We start from the raw sequence: 27,116 nt of genomic DNA on the forward strand, positions 1-27,116 counted from the left end.
CAGGATGCCTTCCCCCACCCAGGAGCTGCCTTCCAAACGCCTCAACCAGACACAGACAGCTGGGAAGTGTCTGCGTGCCGAGAGGGGGAGCTTTTTGTTAGAAAGTGGAACAAGTAGTAAGTGTGTGTGTGTGTGTGTGTGGGGGGGGGGGGGGGGGGGGGGGGGGGTGGGGTATGTGTGGAGGGGTGGGTGGAGGGGTGTTAAACTGCGCTGCTCTGATACCTGCGTTCCCCTTCTCTGCCTGTGGATGGCTGACGTGTGACAGAGGCAGGAAAAGCGGAGAGACAGGATGTGCTCTGTAATTCGTCTCTTTCGCTAAACCCGACGCGCAGCTGAAGCCCGCATGCCTCGACGCGGATGACCAAAGACAGCGAAACAGAGACGGGGAGAATGAGAGAGACACACAGAGCAGAACAAACTTCAGTATCTCCAGGTAGTTGAAGAGGACATTTGCCTGCCGGCCAGGATGTCTTATTCATGGAAAACTCATTACTTTTCTAATGAAAGTCTTCCTATGTTTGGATTTCGGGGTCAGCCCTCTCTTCCTCTCCGTTTGAAGGGAGCACCCTGGCTCAAGGTCCCCACGCTGGCTACGCTCCGGAATCTGAATCAGAGGGAATGCGAGATGAGCGGCCCAGACCGGCCCCTCAGACGGACAACGCACCAGCACGCCCCTCCAGGGCCGGGGAAACATTTCCGGCATGTTCCAGCATACGATTCCTATTCATTCATCAAAGTCAGTGGATTATGTAGCCAGCTCAGAGCGAGGCTCCTCCTATCCAACGAGCCTCGCCGGTTACTGTTATTTTTGTGGCGTCGAGCAAACATGAACAGGACAGAAACACAGGGGATTTTATCACTGTATGCATAAGCTGGCAAATGAGATGCCACCCTGATTACATTAAATTATCAACTAGCCTATAAGTGGGCCAGCGATAGAGAACAGATATTTTGAACCCCAGATTTATGTGCATTAATTTTTCCACAGTGATATCAAAAGAATGCAAACAGGGTAAACAAACACAGTGCATACTGGCACAGTGATAATTATGAGTACACAATTTATGACTGACACACAAACAGAAGACATTTTCACAATTGGTGTAATTCACTGAGCCAAAGTTTTTTTTTCATAGTAGTATAAATATAAGCATCTGTAAACTTTTACCTGGACCTCAGGTAGGTCGAACCATTCACGCCACTCTGGGGCTACGCTAGACGGACGATCCGTTTTCTTTTCACTGAATCAGAAGTGGCAAGTTAAACGTGTTTGGTAGAAAACTCTAAGACAAAGGAGGCGCACGCGCTAGAAAAAGCAGCCGTGTGATGCACGGCTCTGCCGACCATCTACATAAAGAAACGCACTCCCTAGCTCGTTCTTAATGGCCGAGATGCGTCTGAAATGCGTATGCAAATTGGCACAGTCTATTAGTACCCTTATTATAACAGATGCACCCGCGAATGAAACCACAGACAAGGCGCTGAAGCGGACAGATTCCTTGGGCTGCCGTCATCACAGCCAGCTGGAAAAGATTGAGGAATCTCGCCTGTCACTCACGCGCTCAACCCCCCAGTCAAGGTCGTTAAAAAAAGAAGCGGTCACTAAATGTATGCATAGCCACTATGGGCTTTCGTGTTGTTTGCTTTGAAAAAGAACATAGTCGTTTCTTATTCTCCCGGGGATTTATGAAGAAGCAGTCGCCTGAGTCGGACTGAAAATTCTTATTCAGCTCATCATCCCACTTCGCAAGACAGAACACACATCGTCACGTTTTCAACTAAGAACGCGTGCCTCTTTTACCAGAAACGAGGCAACCCTGCTTCCTTTCTTATTTGCAAAGGCTTTGATAGACGCTAATATATTTACGACTCCATGTATTTAATAACTTCCGTCATTATTTAGTCACGTAGGATGGACAAGATACACCGTGCACTGGTCAGAGCGTTGGCTGAGGATGCCTGCGCAAATGTCACCAGCATTAACATGAAACGGACTGCATCTGATTTAATAAACGAATGAATATTCAAATAAATAAATGACAAAAAAATCAATAACAGTGACCCTGAAACCTATTGATAAAATCAATTAGGTGAGTAATCGAAGTGGGTTATTATGAGACACTGGTTACCTGTGCGCGCTCAGTAATTAGACCGCTTAGAAATAACGGTTCCCTGAGAGCGCGCTGTCAACCTCCTAGCATAATTTCTACAGATTGCAACATGAAATCATTGTTGCAGTAATAGGGCAGGAAGAGCAGCTTCTACGGACACTATTAATTCTAATACTAAGGGGGCTTTTGGATTATAACAGCCAGTTCAGAAATAAGAGACTTCAAAGTGTGTCTGTAGCCGTTTTTACTCTGCGCCGCCAATTAAAGACCTTCCATTTACCCACATGTAATAAAACGGAACGGAAGGGGTTTAATGAAAGAGTTGCCAACGTATTCCTGAGTTGGATGTTTCGTACGTAAAACAAACTTACCGGGATGACAGTGGACCCAGAAGAGCAGCGAGGCTGACAAATATAACGACAGAATCCACCAGTAACGCGGTTGCAGTAGCCTCCGCATGTCACACCGCACATCGAGGGCTAGCAATGAAGCAACTGTTGACAGAGTTATCCGTCTGGTGAATAAACCCTGCACACCAAACAACCAAAACAAGCTCTAATGCAGCTTTTGCGCAAAATGCGGTGCCAAAGGGAACTTCTCGTTTCGAAAATCAGTCGTTTCGGGGAGGGGAGGAATTTTTCTAAGTTCGGCCAGCCAGGAAACAGTTTTTTTCCCCCTCTTTCTCAAAACCTCTTAGATGCCACGGCTAGTACTCCGAAGATTAAAAACATGAGGACGGAGGCGAGACTGGAGCTAGGAGCGGTCCGCAGGCCGCCGGGGAGGCAGCAGGAGCGCGCAGTCGTGGAGCGGTAGTCCGTGCAGCGCTGCAGAGCTTTAAGCGAAAACAGAGAGAGAATAGTTGGAGCGGCACTGGAAGCTATCCATTCCGCCATCCAGGAAGTAGCGCGGAGCCGAAGTCTGGCAGAGACTTTCAAACAGGCTTGGGAGAAAAAGGGGGGGAGAGTGCGAGAGAGAGAGAGAGCGAGAGAGAGAGAGAGAGAGAGTAACAAGCGAGAGGGCGCAAGAGAGGGAGTCAGATCCCGCACCGCCGGATCCTAGCGCCGAGGTGTGCTCTTTAAGACGATATCCTTTGTCTTTAAACTTGAAAAATACAATCTAATAAAAAGAAAAACGGATTTTTAAATCATGCATAAAAAAGGCATTGTTGCTTTTTGCTTTTGTTGATAATGTGGATTATGGGGTGTGTTTAGATTGCACAAAATATGCCGTAATTCGTCTTCAAATTGATCTGGGTCATAGGCTATGTGTGCAGAATGAGACCATCAAAGATAAAACACTTACATTAGTCTTCTGCTACAACAGACGTGGCTGACCTCCAGCGAATATACTGCTCAATGTTGTTGACACTCTCCTGGCTAGGAAATTTCCTGTGAGGCAGCCTACAAAGAGTGTGAACAGAACACACAAATACAAATAAATAAATATGTAAGCTAAAACTGACATGTCTGCCCACTAATGTGGCAGCAGTGTGGACCCTGGCCTTGGTAACTATGTGTGCATTCAACAGTCTGCCTTGAAATAATACATGTGCACACATTCCTAGCCTGCCACGTGTGTTGGGCTACAAATGACTGAAATACAAGTTTATGGCATGAAAAAAAACAAAAAAACAAAGCAACAAGAGCAGTTCTGTGACTCAGCCTCAAACTGCTGCCATGTTGCCCACACGCTGAGGCCTGATTCAGGGCTCGTACTCTGTAATGAGCATTTACAGTTGGGATTTTGGGATTTTACATTTTAAACGAGGGTAACGGGTTGAAACACAGGTTGCCAGGGAAATATTCCTAGCCATTGGGTTTCTGTTTCCTTCATTAATATATCTTTGTGGACATGTTATGCCAAACGTTCACTATTTGCTTGATGAATTGCCACCTTTTGCTTTCTCTGTTCTCATTAAGGAGCAAAAGTCTTAAATTAGTATGATAAACAGAGGTCGCATACAAACACACACACACACACACACACACACACACACACACACACACACACACACACACACACACACACACACACACACACACACACACACACACACACACACACACACACACACAGTGTTCACATAGCCAGCACATTTTATCAATATCCAAGAGCTACACTGACCACTTCACTGATGCTGTGTGAGTCTGACCTTTTCAGCCTTCGCGTGAAGAACTGCCTGTTTTCTTTCTGCCGCACCAGAAGAAATCTGCGCCAAGCCAGTGCTGATGGGGGGTGGGGGGGGGGGGGGGTCAAATCCAGAAATCCATAATCCAGATGCATAAAACATAAAGCCACTCTGTTTTACATTTTACAGTTGCAGTTTGAAGTGGGAGTATGACATCTGTTCGTTTGGGACCATGCTGGAATCATTATTTAGAGTAATACATGCGAGAAGTAGGGCACTGTGATTCTCCTCAAGTGTTTTAAAGCATGACTCAGTGGTGCAGCCTCCACAACAAACGGAGATTAAGCTGAGACTGATGGTTATCTTCTGCAAAATGCCCTAAAGCAGAAATTGGAATGAATGTACATTCAGCAAACTATTTTTGTTCAGAAACTAAGAACATGTTTCAATGTTTTCAAATTAATAAAATGGGCTGATGTTAGCTTAATAAGCATAATTGAGACTTGGCTGAAATATGCCTGAACAAATAATGCAAGACGGTATGGAAACATACTGCTAAGAAATATTTTTCTCATAGACAAAAAGCTTTTTTGTGGGTGAGTTATTCAGTTAATTCACTATTTTCTAACGAGGTCCTTGACCCACCACTGTTTACAACGCTACATGCAAGTTGGTATTTATGCTGTAAACAACACAGAAAGAAGGAGAAACAGTCCTGGGAATTGCAGGACTAATATCACAGGCTGTGTCCTTGATAAGCCCCTTTCTAACTATTCTAACCGAGGAAACCTTTTAAAAAACGTATGGCAAAATCAAAAATAAAAAAGAATCTGAGATCATGCTGCAAGTTATGCTGTTTATATAGCCTGTCTCACTCTCATTTTCCTTTATAGATTGCCTTTCTGACTACTCTACGTTTTTAGTTCATTATAAAACAACAGCTTAAAACAACTCTCTGACACATGTGAAGAATTTAGGATCATATTAAATATGCACATGTGCACAGCATTTTTCTTTTAAATGAAAGTAGTGGTTTCAGGAACCCGTATAAAGCAGGCAACAGCATACAGACTATAAGCTCTTCCCTGGCCACTTCAGTGAGTGTGGAGTGATCACTGCCAAGAAGAGTTGTCTACAGCTTTATGATGGGGAGGTCTGTCCCAACCAGATGTTGTCTCATTTATCAGACATCTGGACTGCAATATATCACTACCTCAACCTTCCATCATGCTGCAGACATCCCATTCAAACAAAACGGCATGTACGAGAGTTTCTGACAAAGGTCCAACGTTAATTGGCTTAGGCCCACATGCCACGGTGAAAACGTTCCTTCACCGGCGGAAAACCAATTTACATCTCACATTAAAGGCTTCATAAAGTTTGCAGATGCTGACACGCTCTACGTGACTCTGTTTTACCCTTCATAATTGGTTCAAAATGACTTTAGCCTGTCTGTTTAACTAAGTGTTTAATTAATTGCCCTGTAACGTGAGAAAGGCGCAGACCTCATCAGAGGACTCCCTTTCTTTCAGGTCATGTGCCTTTAATCAAATCATTAAAAATGATGCCCACTTCAGTGCGAAGGTCGGGGACTTTGCCCGTTATCTGTAGTGGACGTCAAAGCTGTTGTATAGCTATTTATAGCCGTTTAACTTCCTCGCGTCTATTAACTTCGACAAATTCACGACCTGTATAAAACAAAAACCTTGTTCGCTATTATTTGAATTTCGAGGTTGATCTTGTTTAAAATACGGTGAACGCAAAAAGTCAGATATGCATTACTGTCTAATCACATGTACATGTGCAGAAACCCGTCACCCTCTACATATCCCGACAAGTGTGGGATATGTAGTTATATCTTCTATTGTTATCGGTTCCGCCAATGGTTTTTTACCGGCACAAAAAACTACACCTCCCATAGTTCTTAGTTAACCCACGTGCCCCGGATACACGGAAGGTGAGTGTATGCTTTCTGCTTTGGATACGTTTTGTATTTTTCAGCACTCCGTGCAGTTTTGAACGATCTACAACCTTAGAATGTTAGTATAAAAACATGTACATTGTTTAAGAAGTAAAATGGCATTTAACTACTGTGGCTCACTGAGTGACGATGTATCGTGTTGTAGGTGATGTACAGCTAATGTAAGCGTCCATGTAGCTAAAGTCGTTAGCATCCCGTATCAGACACTGTCGGTATCTCCGCTAAACTTTGCTGAACGGACACGTAGCATCCTTTATTTGTGCTGCCATACCTGCTGAAGTAAAGTGGGAGCATGGTCTATTTGTGCTGTCCCATACCTGCTGAAGTAAAGTGGGAGTATGGTCTATTTGTGCTGTCTCATACTTGCTGAAGTAAAGTGGGAGCATGGTCTATTTGTGCTGTCCCATACCTGCTGAAGTAAAGTGGGAGTATGGTCTATTTCTGCTGTCACCATACCTGCTGAAGTAAAGTGGGAGTATGGTCTATTTGTGCTGTCCCATACCTGCTGAAGTAAAGTGGGAGCATGGTCTATTTGTGCTGTCCCATACCTGCTGAAGTAAGGTTGTGGGAGTATGGTCTATTTGTGCTGTCCCATACCTGCTGAAGTAAAGTGGGAGTATGGTCTATTTGTGCTGTCCCATACCTGCTGAAGTAAGGTTGTGGGAGTATGGTCTATTTGTGCTGTCCCATACCTGCTGAAGTAAGGTTGTGGGAGTATGGTCTATTTGTGCTGTCCCATACCTGCTGAAGTAAAGTGGGAGTATGGTCTATTTCTGCTGTCACCATACCTGCTGAAGTAAAGTGGGAGTATGGTCTATTTGTGCTGTCCCATACCTGCTGAAGTAAAGTGGGAGCATGGTCTATTTGTGCTGTCACCATACCTGCTGAAGTAAAGTGGGAGCATGGTCTATTTGTGCTGTCACCATACCTGCTGAAGTAAAGTGGGAGTATGGTCTATTTGTGCTGTCCCATACCTGCTGAAGTAAAGTGGGAGTATGGTCTATTTGTGCTGTCCCATACCTGCTGAAGTAAAGTGGGAGTATGGTCTATTTGTGCTGTCCCATACCTGCTGAAGTAAAGTGGGAGCATGGTCTATTTGTGCTGTCCCATACCTGCTGAAGTAAAGTGGGAGTATGGTCTATTTGTGCTGTCCCATACCTGCTGAAGTAAGGTTGTGGGAGTATGGTCTATTTGTGCTGTCCCATACCTGCTGAAGTAAGGTTGTGGGAGTATGGTCTATTTGTGCTGTCACCATGAGGTTGTTTCTGTGTAAGGTTGACCTGACTGAACTAACTCGGTAACTGGCGAGCTACGGCCGTACCGCTCCGCACGTGCGTGAATGGACCTACTGTAAACACCTGTTATTGAACAGTTGGATGTTTGGAGATATTTCATAGTTTGTCTGGGGTATAAAACGTTATACGTCGATAATGAAATAACCAACCAACCAAAAACAATGCTCACATCTTCCTCTAAAAGGACACACGCATACTTAACCTCCAGTCTATATTCTGGCATTGACTGTTGTGCAAGTATGTTCAGATCCGTTCATATGAAGTGTGGCAACTAATATGAACCTCTATTAGATTAGACCCTCCCATGTCAAATTTAGCTTTTAAAAAATTTGAGGCAAATGGTTTTTATGCTTGTAGGAGTTATGTGAAGTAATAGGACTACAAAACCCACATAAACTAAGCTGCACACTACCTGTGTCATTAAGTTGCTATGATACAGTAATCACTCATTTGTGTCCCTACTTTGTACTTTATTAAAAACCTTTGTTCAACGCTTACATATTCTAAGATGAAACCTTAATGTATCTATTTTTGTAATATCGTTTGTGATTATGAGCAAGAAACCTTTTTCCTTATGCAGTTTGCTTCCCTTTAAATGCCGGTAAAGCCAGTTTTTCTGAAGGGTGGGTGTTTGTGACCAGAGAGTGACAGAGTGTGTGTCCATCTGCATTTTTAATTAGAGTAACTGGATTAAATATATTTTAATTATCTCTGTCTCAGTGGTGCTGTTGACTGATGTCACGTGGCCCCTCCTTTTATTGTCTACCATCTGTCTAGTTTTGTTTAAAAAGTGTGAAAGGGAGATGATGTGGTGTGCACTCGCTCACTCTCGCACGCCCCCTGAGAGGGGCGAGAGGGAGGAAAGGCCATCTCCTGCTTGTCCTGGCCTCTCCGAACACCCTTGGCTCCACACTCCATCTCTCCCCTCACTAATGAGTTTCTCTTTTTTCCCCCCACTTCTGTTTACATTGCGGTGTCCTGGCATTCTTTAGGCCCGAGTATCTCGGTGCTGCCCCTGGAGAACATGTGCTCTGCACATTGCATTGGTCTCTGCTCAGACTCACCCAGCTGAATCTCAGGAAGGGCTTGTTAATTAGCACTGGGTTGAGTGATCTTTGTTGAGTGCATGGAACACGTGGGGATCCGCCATAAATGGTACGTTGAAGCCCAGAACTGGGAACCTCTGCTGTAGCTGCCAGATGTGATGGCATCTCCTCATGACGGCTCTATTTTCCTGGTTCTTCTCCACTGCGCTGCTGGACGAGGTGCACACACACACACACACACACACACACACACACACACACACACACACACGCATTGCTCCTCTTTCACAACCACCTCTCAAAGGTTTAAGTCATGTTCTCTGTGTGTGCACGTGCATGCGTGTGTGAGTGTGAGTGAGCGGCAGTGTGCAAACGAGCAGCATCAAACCTTTCCGCACTCCGCACCTCCTCATAACTACATGGGGATTTGCCGACGGAGATGCATAATGCAGGAGACGCGGCATCAATTATGCAGCTTTTATTCATACCACAGCAATACCTAATTGATTAGATTCTCTTTGCTTCATGTATTATTGAACAGGCGGCTCGTGCCAGTGATTCCTCGGGATCCTTCGCCGGTGGGTGTGTCATGTTCTCCATACGTGTTCCTGTCAATCATGGAAAGCCCCTCCCACTACAAACCCCACCCCCTCCCATCAGCGGTGGGGCACCGAGGCCGAGGGTTTTGGCCATTTTTACGACTTCGGCCCCGTGAGATCTGGATTTCGGGCGTGCCAGAGTTTGATGGGTGGATTTTGAGCAGCAGAAGCGGTTTCTATGACTGCGATGTTCAGAGATGCGTTGTGAGGAGGAGGTGTGGTGTGCTGTCTGCAGCGCGGGTGACCTGTCTCCATTTTTACATCTGCTGTAAGGAAGAAAAAAACAACAGTGTTTAGGGTTGATGTGCACAAACAGAATTTTCATAAAGTACCATGTTCAGTGATTCCTGTTTGTGCATCACAGTCATGCCAAGAGACTTCTCCCATTTTCGGTGTACGTGTAAAAACCATTTTGCACCAGTACCGAGTGGCAGTGGAGCCGCTCCGTGTCTTTTATTGGTCGGGTCTTTTGTTCCAGCCTCCTCCCTCCTCTGCCCCCTGGATCCAGACCCGTGTGACTCGTCCTGTCCTTTCTGTGCAGGCGGCGCTGAGACACCTTGCTCTGAAAGCCTGTTTTTAGGGTGCTCTCTTGCCCTGACCCACTGTGATCTAAGGCACAGGTCTCTCCCCCTCCGTTCTCAGCCACTATTTTAAAGCTTTCTTTTCCCGTAGGGCGTGTCCCTTAAACCCTGCACACCCCTGCTCTCTGTTTGTGGAGGAGGGTTTTTTTTTTGCCTTGACCTTTAAAGGTGAAGAACTGGTGCGGCGTTCCTTGTCTTGGGCCACAGGAGCTGGCAGGACGTGTGTGTGTGTGTGTGTGTGTGTGTGTGTGTGTGTGTGTGTGTGTGTGTGTGTGTGTGTGAGTATAGAGGGGAGGCATGGATTTGGCTTTTTGTGGGGAGCAAATGCGCCATGATGATAAGAAAGCATGACATTTTTATGCAGACATTTGTCTGGCTCCCCTAAAACAAAAGGACTAAGACACCCCCCCCCCCCCCCCCCTTGCATCCTTGCATAGTGCAGGATAGGATTGTTTACTGATGTACAGGTCACCTAGCAATAATAATGTGAGACTACGTGCATGTGAGTGTGTTGGCAGGTGAGGGCAGCAGCAAAGGAGAAGGAATATGGTGGGGTCTCGGGCCCTTGGTTATACGGTGGGGTCTCGGGCCCTTGGTTATATGGTGGGGTCTCGGGCCCTTGGTTATATGGTGGGGTCTCGGGCCCTTGGTTATATGGTGGGGTCTCGGGCCCTTGGTTATGCGGTGGGGTCTCGGGCCCTTGGTTATACGGTGGGGTCTCGGGCCCTTGGTTATATGGTGGGGTCTCGGGCCCTTGGTTATACGGTGGGGTCTCGGGCCCTTGGTTATATGGTGGGGTCTCGGGCCCTTGGTTATATGGTGGGGTCTCGGGCCCTTGGTTATACGGTGGGGTCTCGGGCCCTTGGTTATGCGGTGGGGTCTCGGGCCCTTGGTTATATGGTGGGGTCTCGGGCCCTTGGTTATACGGTGGGGTCTTTGAAAAATGAAGAGCAAGAAGTCTGTCTGACTTTTCTTGTTCTTCATTTTTCTCTAGGTTTGGCAAATTTGCAGGTTAAGAGAGAGAGGGAGAGAGGGGGAGAGCTAGGTGGAGAGTTATCCATATGGCAGTAACTGTCATTGCTTGTGAAGTATCTACTCTAGTACTCTGGGATTTTTCTGAAAGTATAGATTCTACTTTCATAGCTGTAGCCAACTGTTGCCGTCAGTGAGCACGTTGAACGCTGTTATCTGAGCAGGCTGAGTGTTGCGTCTCAGAAGCAGCGCAGCCTAACAGAATCCTGACTCTCTTTCAGCCCTTTTGGAGTCACCACACCTGCCTTTGACCCCGGCCAGCACCTGTGTGCCCTAATAGCTAGTGTGGGAATCAACTTCAGCAAGCATCTTGTCTGGTGTGTGTTTACCTCTGGGTCATTCGTAGCCGTTGTAGCTGTGTGAGTCATCGATGTCATTGAACTTGGCTGTATCGTGCTTTTGCTTAGCTCGAGTTACCCACAATAAGCTGCTTTGTGTGTGTGTGTGAGTGTGTGTGTGTGTGTGTGTGTGTGTGTGTGTGTTATGATGCCAGCTCAGCATGACACGGACTAGATGGCAGTGTCAATGACAGAGCCACAGTGGCGGAGTGGTTAGTTTCCTCCTGCCTGCTGGCCAGCTCTCGTTTATTTTCCCGCTAATCCTATTCAGCATGAAGAGCTCCGGTCCCTAGGCATGTCAACAAACCCACTGCTCTGGCTCCTCCTGCGTACGCCGACGGTGGAGGTACCACAACGAGGGGAGGGGGGAGGGGGTGGGGGTGACTTGTGCTGTTGCTATATCTGATGGTCATACTGAAGAGGATTACCGAGTCTTCTGGGAGGAGAGCACGTGTCTGAAAGTGGTGGGACTCCATACTCTCTGCTCCTGGTGAGGCCTGGGCCATGTGAGACCACACGCCAATCCTTTAAACCGGTCACAACTGCTCCGAATGTGCTGGGTACGTGCTGCACCGTGGCTTGGCCAGGAAAAGCCCTCCACAGGGTCTCCTTTTCAGCTTAGCGGGCATCTGTGCCTCTTGCGCAACTTCTTCTGAGTTTTGCCATTTGTTTCTCTTTTATGCGTATGTGTGGGTTTCACAGGGCCAGCCGCACTACTCTGCACCGCCACCAGGGGTCGCGTCTCTCCTCATTAGGGCTCTTTACTGAGTCTGCCACAAGTCATAATCATTATAGTCATAACGGGCATTGCTGTTCTCCTTGGCCAGGCACGTTCTGGGCGCTGTAAGGTAGATCTTGGCATACGGTTTGAATGTTTGTTTGTTTTTGTTTGTGTGTTGTGCTTCCAAACATAAATTATGCCACGCCTCAAGCAGAATGCAGACAGAGCGATGCATTTTGAAAGACTCGACCATTTAAACCTGACCCCATTTGAAACGTCTGGTCAGTGGAATGGGTCAAGAATAAACAATTGAGGTATTTGGAAATATGAGGCACGGTTCCACCCAGGGGCCTGTGAAACCTGCCCTGCCTGTGGGGCCATGCGGCTGGGAGGCCGCCCACCTCTGGCCGGCCCTCGTCCCTCCAGAACGGAGGTGATGTATTATTGCATTTGTGCGTTATCTCTGGTAGCTGGTGGGGGTGCACGCCACACTGAACAGTGATTAGACATATCAGCCTTTGCAAATGCCACATTTCGGAATACATCACGTCAAGAACGGGACCGAAGGCAGTAAATGCAGTGAAGCCTGTCTAATTAAATTCTTTAACATGTACCCATTACTTATTTAGCAACAGAGGAGGAAGCATAGAAAATACACCAATTATGTTATTAATACATTAATTAAATTATGTAAAGATGGTCTGACCAAATTAAGCATTTTTTATTGTTATTTATTTCTGCTTGAGTGAACTGAGCACTTGCACAGACAGCTGGACGTTATTGGATGCCATGGATGAGCTGGACTGTGGAGGAAATCTCCTCTTTGCACGATCACCCTTTCACAAAGGAACGTGAACACCCTCCTCGCCAATTAGAGCGGAAACAATTATTCGACCTTATCGGCAACGTCGTCAAATAAAACCTTGTCGACAGACATTTGCTTGGTGTATTTGTTTACTTCTTAAGTGGCGTCAAACCAAGTGTGAATTTAAGGCTCGAGTGCTCTGAAAGAATCTCTTTTACTTAAGAGGACAAAAATGCTTCATGCGAAATATGCAAAAATAAGCTTGATTTTCATGGAAATATGACGAGCACCTGAAAAGGAAAATTGTACTAGTGTGATAATTACATTTTCTAACAATAAATATTAAACCATGTATTCTGTGTGTGTGTGTGTGTGTGTGTGATTTGTTCAGGCTAAACAAGGAGATTTGTAATGAATTCCTCATATTGGTTCAATTACATCTAGGTGCTTCGCTGCAATTCTTCACCAGCTGTTGAATAATTCTTTATTTACATATAGAAATATGTAAATAATGTGAATATTAAGCACTGTGCTGTTCAGGGGTGTTTACAGCCCATGTGCATGTGCTACACTTCAAGGTTCAAGTTAAGACACACTAATCTCGTTAATCAGAAGCTTGATTGTTCCATTGGCATGAGCCTGTTTTTTCATGACGTGAGTAGTTAAGCCTGAACCGTGCCTTTGGTAAGTATGTAGTAGGTACATAGATGAATATGCAGTAGGTAAGTATGCAGTAGGCTTGGTGGAAATCTATGGCCCTGCTGCTTGTGGAGCCTCTGAGAACCGGAACCTGCTTGACTAAGGTGGGGGGTCGCTGACATCATCAGGAAGGGACGAGGCCGAGTGAGTGGACAGGACGTTGGAGCACTTATGGGGAACACTTCACCACACTGCTTTCTTCTTTCTGTTCTATTTCTTTTTGCCCCTGAACACACAATTCCTCTATCGCTTATGAAGTATTCGTTTCAACTGTTATAAAAGGAAAATAGATTCTAGACTAGACCGTTAACTCCCATAGCACTCTGAAGACATGCAAATGGGTGGAGGTTGTGGTACACACGACCCTGAGATCAGAACGCAGATTGACTTGGATACACCATTACTTGCGCTTCAGTTCTTTCAGATGTCGAAGCCGTGAAAAGCAACCGTCATCTCTGTATGTGCTAAACGCACAGAGATTCTATCTGCGCAAGGGTCTCTTAGACGGGCGAATCAGACAGGTCTGATGTCTCCTCCGCCCTTATGCCGTATGGATGGAGGACGGCCGCATCCACCATCTCTAAGGGACCTTGAATAATGTGTGACTTATTTCGATGGAGGTTTTCGATCAAGGTCGACTTGCTTGATGTTAAAGTTTCGTCTCATGCCTTTAATTTCATCAGACGTTTTAGAAAAGGACTGCAATCTAATTCAAAAATTCATTATGGAGGTTCCTGTTCAGTTTTCTCCTTGTCTTGTATGTGATGTCAGTCAGACATCACATCTTGCTAGACCTTGGTTAGGATCTGTGTGATGTGAAAAAGTGGCCTGTAAAATTCTATGGATTCAATTTCATGACAATAGTCTTTTATCTCGACTGTCTGCTTTGCATTAAAGAAATTATAAATAAATCTTACCTCCTTTTCTACTTTCCCTGTCATTCAAGTAGTTTAAAGAAATGAACTTATAATACTTTGAATAAAAAAACTTTTCTTTATACTTTTAGTATTTGCTATTGAAGTTGCTCATTGAGACATAATTACTACAGCCACTAATACCAATTATTATATATAATTACAGGCCAATTACAATTTAAAATGGCTTACCAACATTCTATGTCTAGCATCCTTCTTTCAGAATAGTAAACATGTACAACATTTGAATAATTGATTTCCAACTAGTGTGACAGCATTTGAATGTAGAAAAATGGTGTGAATGCAGTTTTGACATGTAGTTTTTGATACTAGTGGTGAGCTACCTGGAGCTGCACCAAGACTCACTGTGTCCTACGTTACTTCACAGCAGAAATAAGGTATTTTTAAACAAGACTTTGTGCAGAACAGACTAGCTCATCCCTGGTTTTGAAGCTAAATCGCCCATAGGCCTGGGCACAAAGCGTACAGACATCTCCTGAAAGCATCATTAATGTTCCACTGCTAACCTTGAAAAAAGTGCTTAGCAAAAAAATAACATATTTATTTCTTCAGTAACTTGACTCTCTGGTGATGGCTTGAATGCGTCCTCAGGGTTTTTTTATGTTGTTGTTGATTGTTGTTTTTTTTCCCTTTTTTGTTGTCTGTATAAATACTGGCGTCTCTCTCGGAGCCCCGTGCTCCTGGAGCCCCCCAAACGGAGCGCTGCGTCACACCTCCCCCTCCCTCTGTAAAGCGAGGGCAAGGCTTGTGCGTTTGGTTCCTTGATCGACGTGGACCTGGGTCCTCCTGTCTCCCTCCCCTACAGCTCGCAGTCGAAGCGTCGTGATTCACGCCACCTCTGATTTATCTGTCGTGCTTTTCTTTTCTTTATCTTTCCTTCCCTCTCTCTGCTCTCTCCCTCCATCCCTTCACTCAGACGATTTCGGTATCGATGCCCTCGGTCAGGCTGAGTCGTGGCAGGTTGAGGCGTCGAAGGGAGAGGTGGTTGGGGGGGGATCAAAAGCATGTCTGCACCCATGCTGCAGCAGGTCTGGTGCCAGGTTGCCAGATCACCGGTCTTCGACTCCCCCACCGATTCCCTCTGTACTGTTACTGCTACCTTGACTCTTAAGGTGAAGGCTGGAGATAGAGGATGTAGAAGCCCACATCCCATAATGGCACCAAACTTTTCCAAACCAATGTTCTCCTTTGGCGTGCAGTATATAAGGGTTATTTAAAGAAAGGGTTCAATTTGTGGAACTGATTAAGTCCATTTTACTTGTGCTGACTATAAGCCAGTGAGCTCTTTGTTGAAATGATTAAATGCATGTTTCCTTAACCTTGGGCTTCTGCAATGAACTCTAAATGATGATGACCTTCAAGGTCAGTGGTTCTATTCTTAATGTCTTCTGCAGGTTTGTGAAAGAATGATTTGGGGGAAGCAGAGCAAAAGCAGTAAAACTTCTTAATAATCCAAGGTTACTTTTTGTGAGAGACTGCCGTTCTAAAGGTGTGTTCAAGGACAGTGTTACCCAGTACTGCCTCATCGCTGTTGCATTCTGCATATTCAGACACTGTACTGGGGAAACATATTAACGTAATCGCCTGCGAAAATTTAACTTTCAGTGGAACTAGCCTGAGTTCACTTTTAATTATCTTGGAATGTTGGGCTCATCTGCATTGAAACGATTTAAGAATAGCTAACCTCATTGTGTTTGGTGGAGTGTGTTGATGCTGAATGATAAATGTGCTTGAGTGGGAAAAGAATATATTTAGGTCTGACATTGCTTCGAGATGTTAACTGCTGTAAAATGATGTAAAATTGTATGTACCATCTCTGCTATTTTGGCTGTGTAGCTACAGAAATGCTGTTTTCCCGATATCAAAACACAACCATTCAAATGAGGGGGATGACCCTTATCAGTGATTTTCGGATCAAAATGAAAGTAATTATGCGTTCCAAATTGGCTGAACTGTTATGCTGAAATAAGGCTGAATATCACTGCTTTTCCAGGGCAGAGTGTCATGTTTAATCTGGCAATCCTGACTCTTCACTCTTAACACACAGGTCCTCCCAAAGACCTTTGAGTTGGATCAGATGTGCCAGTGCCAGACAACCCAACATCTGCACCAAACATCTTTTTTATTCTGAATGAGAAACCAGGTGCCAGCAAACAGACGACAAGTGTTTGCCTATTGGTCTTTGGAGGGAGTGTGAGGCTAAACACTGCCTAGTGTCTGGTCTCCGAGAGAATACCTGTGGCCTAATACATAATTAGCCTGGGTCAAACGCCAGCTGCTCCTCTGTCATATCGCCTACACAATCCCCAGTACCAATCAATTCTACACCATGGGTCTGATCACTATAAATACTAATACAACATCCTACCAGTTCTGTTGTGGTCACAGACTACACCGTAACTCATATACTCTGTGCTCCGTACGTCAGCGGGCTCGACCTCATTCCTGCCACACCACTCGCACGTGAGAAACAAGTGCAAAAAACCCCCTATTTGACTAAAAGTATCTGCAATTGATCATACTCGCAGCGCAGCTCGGGACATCGGCGACGACTGCACGGCCCGCTGTTAACAACGGTGAGTTTCTCAGCTTTGTCTTTTAGCTTTCCGAGCCGCAGCTGCTAGTGAGAGAGCGTCTGGCGCTAATTACCTCAGCTTGGGGCTGTAGGAAGCCTGGCAGGCAGGAGGTACGTGTATTTACTGCATCTCTCCCACTATAAAATTGGCCAAGCTCATTGATTTTCTTCTTCTTTCTGCCTCTGTTTTATTCAGAGGACTTGCTAGTTGACATCGGCCCGTATATTCACACCCTTGGGTAGAAACGCCCCAAACAGCATATTCATTGAGGCGGACCTGCACAACCAACAAAACATGCTATTTTGGTCAATTGAAAGGCTTGGTCCTCCGTGGGGTTTGTTGGCTATTCAGCTGTGCTGTTTTTCTTTTTTTGGTCAAGTACAAATCTTTATTAAGAGGTTTCAAGTCATGTATGAAAATCAAGAGCCCAAGTCGTTTCTATGAAGAGCTCAAGTTGTGTATTGACATTTATAATTTAGCAAGTTGGCACATCTTTGTTTGAGACGCAAATTTTAGGTCAGCTTCTGGTAAGTACGATGCAGTTTACGATACTACAGTCACCCAAAAGTGGGACCGAACAAAGGGGGAAACAATGTGATTTGTGGTGTTGGGGCTCTTTCCACACTTGCAATGGATAGGTTTGGATTTTTGCCTCTTAACTATTGGCATATTCCAGTTTCATTCTCCTCATTTGTCCAACAGGGCATTTTTTTCAAAAAATCTTTATTAGATTGTTAGAGCCTGATTTTTCAACAAAAAATATTGAGATATTGATATGTATCAAAGATGTGTGATGAAATGTTCCTGTTGAAGAATGCAGGCAAACTCCATAAGTACATTCTCTTACATCTGTATACCAGTCCTCAACGAAGGAGGACTTTCACTTACGCAGGGCATTAGGGTGTGCTTCTTTCATAGGTAGGAATGCTGTCTTTAAGTGCTCTTAATGCTATCTTAATCTCATCAGTCTTTTACTTGACATGCCCAAAATAAGTGAGACCGGGTCTAGGTCTGTCATTTCTCAGAATCCACCCAACTCCTAGTCCCAGTGCTGTGGTGTTTTATGGCATGACCATATGTAGTGGGTATGATCCTGTATTACAGCCTTTCACTTTGAGCAGTATGTGGACCATGGCAGCTCAAACTGATTTTAAACACACTGTATGTGATTCTGAGCTGGACTCTCAGCTCTGGTCCTATGGTGAACATTTCCCAATCTTGATCCCAGATCTGTTCCTATATAATATAACTACTGACGACTCTTTTCCCAAGGTCTGCTTAAGAACATTTGTGTTGACTTCAGAGATTGAGCATAAAATATTGTACAACCAAGACATTAGGCTAGTTTCTGCATGGGCCTTTTCAGCAGGGCCTTTTCAGTGTGGGTTTATAACGGTAATGTTAACCAACAGCACATTTGGAGAGCACTGCAGTTGTCAAGCATGTCACTTTATTTCCTCCGACCTGCCCGTTTTGATTAGACGTCCACCCGTGTTTAGGGTTCCTATAATTGGCCCCTCGCCTGTAATGGCTAGAATTCTCCTTAGCAGTCCTGGCGTTTGTAATTGCGAGCTTAGTGGTAATTATAAGCCACGTCAACCACGTGGCAGGTTTTAAAAGGAAGGCCAGAGGGGTGAGTATTTTAGCTGGATGGCCTGCCCCCTGTCTGCTGGGCCAATGTGCCCCTCGTGTCTTCTGGCCTTGGCAATATTCTCTTGGCAGGAATGGGTGTCTCAGACAGCCGTGATATAGTTCTGTCACTGTGCTCTTAAGGTTTTGGTACGAATGATCTTCATTTGCTTCTCTGCTCCGTGGGGGCAACGCTACTTTGTAAAGCCCTCCTGGGGGAGGGGAGGGAGGAATGAGAAGGAAGGAGGGAGGGGCATGAATGAAAGTAGGAGGGGCATGATGGATGGTGGGAGGGGCATGCCACAGTTTGTTCTTGCATCTCCAGTTTAAACGATCCCTCACAATGCTGGGAGGAGGCACTGTTGCGCGTCGGCTGTCCATTTGAAGAGCAATGCAGGCCCTTACAGCTGTTAGCGATGATGCTAACATCAGCACAGCTGCGCTGCAGTCTTCGGCTGGCCACCAGGGAGTCACTGGCTAAACCCCTGCCTGGTGAGCTGGATCTAATACATGCCTGGGGGCTTCTCAGCACTGCTCTACAGATGTCCGATTTGGACATCATTTCACTTTAGGACATAAATTCTGTTTCATTTTACTTTTTTTACTCCGACCTTCGCAATAAATGGTTGGTATTACGCATGAATTATTGTTTCATAACAATTCCGGTAGCACAATTTAAGATTTGTTGCTGCAGTTTTTAAATAATGCATCCCATTCTTACACAGTCCACAGAAGGTTTGGGTGAATGTCACTCCAGCTGTTCTGAGTGCAGTAAGAGAGACTGAAAGTGCCCTGAGAATCCAGAGAAAGGCTTTGATGTCATTGGATGTTGAGCTTCAATAGACGGCATTATTGTCTGGGTTTGGACATAAACCGGTACTAATGTGGTATTTTACCTCGAGCGAGAACCACAGGGCTGATGCAAGTCCAATGGTCAAGTGTGAATTTTTTTGTATTATGCTTCCAGGTTTCATTAACCATGCAAAACTGGAGGATATGATCCAAAGTAGAAAAACATATTTTAGTATTTGTTTGTTTGTCTTGCTGCCTGTTTGGCATTGTTGACTGCATCCTAATAGTTTTTTTTCCCTTGTGTGACTGGATGTTACAGAACAGAGAGAAGTGGAGAAATGAGATGGAGAAAAGAGTGTCCTCACAACTATACTTACCTCACTCTTTTTCTTCTTCTTTGAGATGATTTCTCCTGGGTCATGCTAATTTAAGCTCAGCTTCTGCCCAGTGTCCCCCAGGGCAGGACGGCAAGGACGTCCTTTTCTCCTCGTAAACACGTAAACAACTGTGGACAACCGCAGTCAACCATGGTCAACGTGGACATCCATTTCTACAACACAAGCGTCTCACAGAAAGAGCTCTGAAGCAACATTTGGGATCTTTAATGGCCACTTTTACATAATTCTGCGAGTAGTTTCTTGTTCTTTTCTTTGTGTCTTCCCTACCTCTGGTTCGCAACTAATGGAAAAGTTTTACCTTTAAATTGCGACCAATCTTCTCTGTCTCTTTCTCGCACATGTATGCCAAGTTTAGAGTTTTGAAACGCTTGAAAGTAAGTTGAGCTGTGTTCTCATTGTATGAAATGGGTTTCGTAATACTTTTTCCTTTGAGATGTTGGTTCTCATTAGACATCCACAGATGTGATTTTTTTTCCCCCAGCCCTGAGAAAGAAGAATGCTTGAAGAGCCATTATGTAAAACTGATAGATGTTGGCATTATTAAAGACTAGCTATTAAAATCAACCCTGTGAAAGAAAATAGGCTTATTTATTCTATTCAGCAGAAGTCAATTGGTTGATTTAGTGCCTCACTGTAGGAATAGTTAAATTGCGGATTTTGGTTCAGTTCTTTACCATTGCAACAGGCAATGGGGAAAATGGAATTTCCTTTGTTATGATGAAAACGCCTCCAGACATTCTGTGTTTCTCCAGAAACTGGGACTTCAGGAGGGGAGATTCACAGTAGCCTGGCGACGCCTGTAAAAGTCGAGCTGTGTGTAAATCTAATGTCCAAACCCCTCGCGTCTCTCGAGCCCCTCGTGTTAGCGCTTGTGCTAACGTGAACAAACCGCTCAACCTGGTACACCAGTTCATTCAAACGGCAGCTCTGAATCTGCCCTCTTGGGGTCTTTAATTACGGCAAGACTTAAGCGAAGCATGCCTGACAAATGAGCTGTTACGGTGTGCCCCATGCCAGCCCGTGACAGAGAGATGGCTAAGCTTTATAGGATCACAAGTAAGGTGAACCACTTTTGTGTAATTAATTTGAAGCAGGCGACTGTTATTGGACACCCTTAGCCAGCACAAAAACAAGCTTGCGATGCACTAACTCCACCCCCCTCCCCTGCATTTCTTTTCGCCAGAAGGAACATATTTGTATAGAAAATAATTGTATAGAGAATGTGTAATCTTGCGAGACTTATCTCATTATCGCTCTGTCAATGTTCCAAATATGATGAGGCAGGAAGAGTGAGGGAGTGTGTGTGTGTGTGTGTGTGTGTGTGTGTGTGTGTGTGTGTGTGTGTGTGTGTGTGTGTGTGTGTGTGTGTGTGAACGATGAGAGGAACACCCTGAAGCAAACAGTGCTGTTGGCACCCAGGCCCATCAGATGTGCAGGTTAGCGTCTCTGTCAATATCATTAGAGCCTGTATGCGTGTGTGTGTGTGTGTGTGTGTGTGTGTGCGCGAGCGGGTACGCAGGCGTGCATGTTCCCATTTGCATCTCAGCCAATGAACACGTAGAGCTCACTGCTGCTCTGGTTTGCATGGCATGTGCGAGAGAGTGGCTCGTGCCGTCACTGTATACAGGGCCTTGCGTCTCCTCCAGGAGGTGCGTGCACAGTGTGCCGTGGACAGGGCCTTGCGTCTCCTCCAGGAGGTGCGTGCAGCGTGCTGTGGACTCCCTTCCTATGGATGCTCTGCTAAAAATATCCAAGCACCTGTCTTCAGTACTCATGATGCTCTATATAAACCTACCACTTGGAAAGAGAAAGTAATTGCTTCTGCATGACTTCAGCTGACATCCAAGGGAGGGGTGGGGGTATCAAGGTGCCCCTACGGAGCGTCTGAAAATTTGGTGTGTTGGCACACTTCTTTGAGACACCCAGCACGTGAACGGCACTTGCTAAAAGGTTTAACTTGTACTTGGGGAGGATGTGAAATAGCCAGCATCTCTGTGTACACACACACACACACACACACACACACAACCACACACCCTTCTGCTTTGACACTTATCACTCAGGTGGTGGCGGACAGTCTTTTTGTAACTGTGGTCACCACTGGTAATTGAAGTCTTCATGTTAAATGCCCAGAGTATTTTGTGTAGTTTTGTTAGACAAGAAGTGTCATTGGTATTGTAGTTGTATTAATAATAAATAAGGGAGGTTGAGATGAAGTACTTTTTCTTGTGAACATGGAAATATATTTGCATGCATGAGCATCTCAAACTGAATGTTTTGGGCATGGTAGGATCTCACATACATTTTTTTAGCATCAGTGCCTTCGGGGTAAAGGTCAAATGTGCCAATATTCCTCACATTGCATGCACTTGTACTTTAAACATTGATGTCATGTTCTCAGATTCTGATCGAGTTGGACACTAAAAGGCCGGCCTGTGTTCACCCAACATTCACTTTATTTGACTGAGCTGCTGCGTATAATGGGCTGTCCTATGCTCAGCTAAGCCTGGGCATAGCTAGATGTTCTTAGGTTAGTATAGTATACATCTTTGTATACATTAGTATAGTATATATGTTGTGTATTTATATAGTATACATTAGTATAGTATACATATTGGTATATATTAGTATAGTACACGTGTTTATATAGTATACAGTAGTATACATTAGTATAGTACACATGTGTATTTATATCATATACATTAGTATAGTATACATCTTGGTATACATTAGTATAGTATATATATCAATCAATCAATCAAATTTTATTTATATAGCGCTTTTTACAACAGTTGTCACACAGCAGCTTTACAAGTGCCGAGTCTTAGCCCCCATATATATGTTATGTATTTATATAGTATACATTAGTATAGTATACATATTGGTATATATTAGAATATAACACATGTGTTTATATAGTATACATTAGTATAGTATACATGTTGTGTATTTATATAGTATAAATCTTGTGTATTTATATAGTATAAATTACTTAGAGGTGTCAATTCCAGGTTCATAGATTAAAAGTCCTCACCAGGATTTTGCTCAGGCTTCCTGGATTGTGTTGATTCCACTAATTTTACCTGGATTGCTAATTAGAAAATTTAGCAAGCTTGAGCAAAATCCTGGTGAGGACTTTTAATCTATGAACCTGGAATTGACTCCTCTAAAATTACTATAGTATACATCTTGTGTATGTATATAGTATAGGCCTACATCTTGGTATACATCCATGTTGTAAATGCATTTGTACATATTGCATAAGCAAAATATGATTACAGCATAGATTGATATTTATACACACGTTCAAAAACCCAAACAAATGGGTCATTTGTGAAACGGCCCTCAGGAAAAATTGAGTAATTGTGCAGAGAATAAGATCCAGTCAGGCCATCAGCATCCACCAGTCAGTCAGTTTCTGAGCATGTAGATATTACCACACAATGATGGGTAGATGCACCTCCTTAATCATCCATTCTGAGCATTTTTTTGAGCATATATTATTTTGCCCCCAGACTATTCTATCACACCTTGAAGTGAAATACTTAAGTTTGTTTTTGTTTACATCTGATTAAGTGATGTCCTATAATTATTCTCCCTGCCTAAGAATATATGTCCTTTCTGGTTATTCTGTAAGAGCTGCTGTATCCTTTGTCTGATACGGCTTAGTTCCACCATAAACTCTCAAGTACTAAGCACAATCTTGTAGGCAGGACCTGGTAAATGCACATTAACACTTTGAAATGAAATGTTTCACGGTTTTTTTTTCTTCTTTTGTAAAAATTCCAGAAACTCCTTTTTGGTAAATAGTTTCATTTGCTGTACAGAGTAAGAAAATGTCTTCTGTTCACAAAAATCCTAAGCTCTGATTCTTGGGCCTGACTTTCTAATTACAAGTTGGAGAAATGCATGAATTCCAAGATGTCGACTTCAATATGGAAATGACGTAATTAGGAATTGCAGCAACTGGATGGACTTCTACTGATCCAAATGAAGAATGAAGGCAATTAAAAAAAACAGTATGAGTAAACTCGTCCTGAGTAAATTCATCAGAGATGAACTATGGCAGTTTCTGAGTTTGTTTGGTCTATTTTACTATTTACTATTGAAATGACGAATCTCATCACACCAAAATACTGGTCTGCCAAACACCTCCATGGCGGTCAAGATGGTGAAGTGAGGCTGACACCACGGCTCCCCTGAGGCGGCTGAGGGACCTTGGGACCAAAGTGTGTTTGGGTGTTTGTGGACGTGATGGACGCCTTGGTCAACAATAGCAGTGTGTGAACCTTGCATCTCTGGAGCTTCGTTTTAGTGGTGTGTATGTGTGTGTGTGTGTGTGCACATGCTCTTGTGTGTTGGCAGTCAAACAGAGGGAAGTGTCCTCTCTTGACCACAGCTGAAATCAGGCAGCCGCACCTTCAGAAAAGGCCATAATGTCTGTCCCTTTGATGTACCTCTTCTTTGTGTTTGTCTTCACTGCCTACCTGGACATGCACCCAGACAGTGGACACGGAGGGGGTCCCAGACACATGCCCACATGCCCCCGCACAAGCCTTTACCATGCATGCCGCACACCACGTGCGCATGCACATTGGTGCCCCCCTGCTGAGGGTGGAGGGGGGGTCCCCAGTTTGCTGCAGGGGTGTACCGTTCATTTGTTTGGTCTAAGTGTCATCTGTCCACAGTTAGAGGAGCAGTGTGTATTCTATAATGGAATTTTTTTTTATTATTTAGATTTTTTACTTTGCCTCAGGTAACATTTTTACAGCAATGCAGTAAAGCAAAAGTATGTGATTGATGATTTATTAGTGAATACCATTTATTTAAACAGCATCAGCAAGAGGGGTGAGATGGTGTTCGGTGTTATTAATTAATTAACACTCTCCATAAATTGCACAGTCTTAAAAATATATATATACTGTAGGCCTCTATATTCAAGCGTCTATAAAAGTGTTCAGTAGGCTGTAGCACATGCCAGCGTTTCTTGTGCTGTTTCCTGTCTCTGTCTAGCCTGCTTTGCTCCCGTTTGTGATGCCAATTTGCACTAAAACGCTTTTAAGTGTCCAGTTATCGACCCTCGCCTTCTCCGGCTTATAGTCAAACTAGCTCTCGCTATTAAAGAGAAACAGTAATTATACGCAGAATAGAGAGAGCGGCCTTGCCTCTTTTCAGATGTGTAATCAACACAGACAACTCTGTATACCAGTAATCAATGGCCGTTGTCCAATGTTAATGCGAGTATTTAGTAACACGACTCAGGAAATAGACTCAAAGCTCAATACGCGCACGCCAGTTGTCGGCGGTCAATAAGAGCTTGGTTTCAAGCAGAGGAGGTTGATACCTGTAATGGATTTAGTAGGCTGCATAACTGTAAAATGACATTCTTTTTAACATTGCTGATTGTGGATTTGTAAAGGCGAGAGTTGAGAAGCTGTGCTTTTGCCCGCCGATGACATCACGTCCCAGTGGTGTGCGTACATTACCGCAGCTGGAAGTGCAGGCAGCCGCCAGTTACAGCTGCGTGTGGTGAGGCCCCGTCTGAGAGGAAAAGCCACAGCTCCTCGACTTTCCATTCACAAACCTGGATCTGGAGGATCTGGAGGTTCTGGAGGACGTTAAATGAAACATCCTTTGGTCCTCGGCAACATCCATGCCAGGTGTCCGAATCCACCAGGAAACCTCACAGCACTTGGTTCTGGGGTTCAGGACCGAAGCTGTTTGTGCGGTTTTGTCGAGCACTGAGCCGAAGCATCAGAGAATGGACACGCATCATTACCAGCAGAAGCAGGAGACGCAGACATACACATCCCTGTTTCTCATTAGTAATGATACATTTGTTTGCAAGGAGCGATGAACGGACTCGAGTACATCGAGTGAATCTGCTCGAGTCCGATATGATTCCACCCCAACTACATACTCAGACCACATCTTTCTTTCTTAGTGCAGGAACTGGCCCTTGGTATTCAGATTTTCTGAAAAATGAACGGGTGTCCGACTGCAGTGCATCAGGGAGACTCGGCGGAACAGTTCGTATGGACGCGGATGTGCAGGAAACCCAGGCCTGCGTACAGATGGTGTTTAGTCATTAAAGGAGTGCCGTGTGGGTCGCTGAGATCACGCCACGTGCTGCTCTTCTCCTGCATGCGTTCTTGTTTGTGAATCTTTGCTTGCTTGCATGTGTGTGTGTGTGTGTGTGTGTGTGTGTGACTGACTCCAAAGATCTACTCAAGTGACATTTTGCAGATGTACTTTGCTTCATTGTCACATGTAATAGCTCGTTTGCACGAGGACTGCCCGCGGTGGTGTCTCACGTGTTTAAGCATATGTCTTAAGAGGATCAACTGAGAAATGTCATGCATGCCAAGTACGTCTCAACATAGATATTTATGGTAAGATCTTTACAGTTAGGTTTTAACGGTTAATAAACCTGTGTGAAATGCTTAGTTCTGACACTGAACATCAGTAAAAGGTATTAGAAGTGAGAATGAGCTCGCCAATTACTGCTATGCAGTTGCTACAGGCACATGGAAGAGCACAAATCTATTTATTTTTTTCTGTTTCTAAAAGAACCTCCCACTTCCTGTAGGTAGTTCTGTGTGACAGCCATATACTCTTCCAGTTGCTAATGAGTAAAATGATGGGGTAAAAATAGCTGAGGAAAATTGGTTAGGATTTAGGCTGAAGTTTTAGATTTGGTCCAGATCATTCTTGGAGCAAGCAATACATTTAGGGTTAGAGCAGAGTTTAGGTGATTTAGTAAGGGCTTAAACATTTATGAGCCATCTGCGTAGAGCTATCTAAAGGGTACCAGATATTTCTACTCGCTGTACCTTTTAAAGATCTATGCAGTGTCATGCTAAATAAATCTTAACTAGAAGCCACAATATACGCAGTGTTTATATTTTTCTCTCACTCAAAGATGTAACAAAATCGCACGAATCGACTTAACATGGCTGAAAAAGAAAAGCTATAAAGTTTGACATTTTGAATTGTATTATTATATTATCTTCATGTTGGATTCCCTGACCTTCTGCACTTACTTTCGGTCGCACTTGTCGATAATTGCTGTTTTTTCGCTGCAGTTGCGCTCTGCATAATTAGCCTGCACAATTTCGCAAACGATTTCATCTCGTTTGTCAGACTGAGCGCAACGCTGTGATTGGTGTCAAGTGCGTCGGTGGTAAATGAAGGCGACGCGCTCCTTGTTTTCAATTGCGCTGTAACTTTGGAGACAGTCACACTTATTAAATCCTCTTGGATTGTCACTTGGGATCAGTGCGGCAGCGGGGTAAGGCTTTTTGGGCCGCGTCCCCACCCTTACACTCCATCAAATTAGCCAGATGTTCCAACGGTGCGCTGATGCTGCTGGCATCCCGCTAATTGAACATTAAACGCCTAAATGCCTCAGCTTCGCCAAAGCCTCCACGAACGCGCACCGTGGCTACAA

At 44.4% G+C, this 27,116-nt stretch overlaps 2 protein-coding genes across 4 annotated transcripts in view; one reads left to right on the forward strand and one right to left on the reverse strand.

The window, feature by feature from the left end:
* The window catches only part of ptprga (protein tyrosine phosphatase receptor type Ga), a gene marked incomplete at its 3' end in the record, with an annotated part of 172,844 nt that extends 169,754 nt beyond the window's left edge, over positions 1-3,090 (reverse strand). The window contains exon 1 of the mRNA XM_076989287.1: positions 2,483-3,090. Coding sequence (XP_076845402.1) covers positions 2,483-2,570 — 88 coding nt within the window. The remainder of the gene's footprint in view (positions 1-2,482) is intronic.
* A 3,078-nt stretch (positions 3,091-6,168) lies between these two features.
* Positions 6,169-27,116, forward strand: part of fhit (fragile histidine triad diadenosine triphosphatase) — a 179,708-nt gene continuing 158,760 nt past the window's right edge. Inside the window, exon 1 of one of the 3 annotated variants that reach the window (XM_076989197.1) lies at positions 6,169-6,196. The gene's annotated coding sequence lies outside the window, so the exon portion shown is untranslated. The other 2 variants (XM_076989199.1, XM_076989200.1) reach the window with 2 other exon arrangements.

The sequence above is a fragment of the Brachyhypopomus gauderio genome, unplaced genomic scaffold, assembly GCF_052324685.1.
Source record: "Brachyhypopomus gauderio isolate BG-103 unplaced genomic scaffold, BGAUD_0.2 sc66, whole genome shotgun sequence".
Classification (NCBI taxonomy): Eukaryota; Metazoa; Chordata; class Actinopteri; order Gymnotiformes; family Hypopomidae; genus Brachyhypopomus; species Brachyhypopomus gauderio.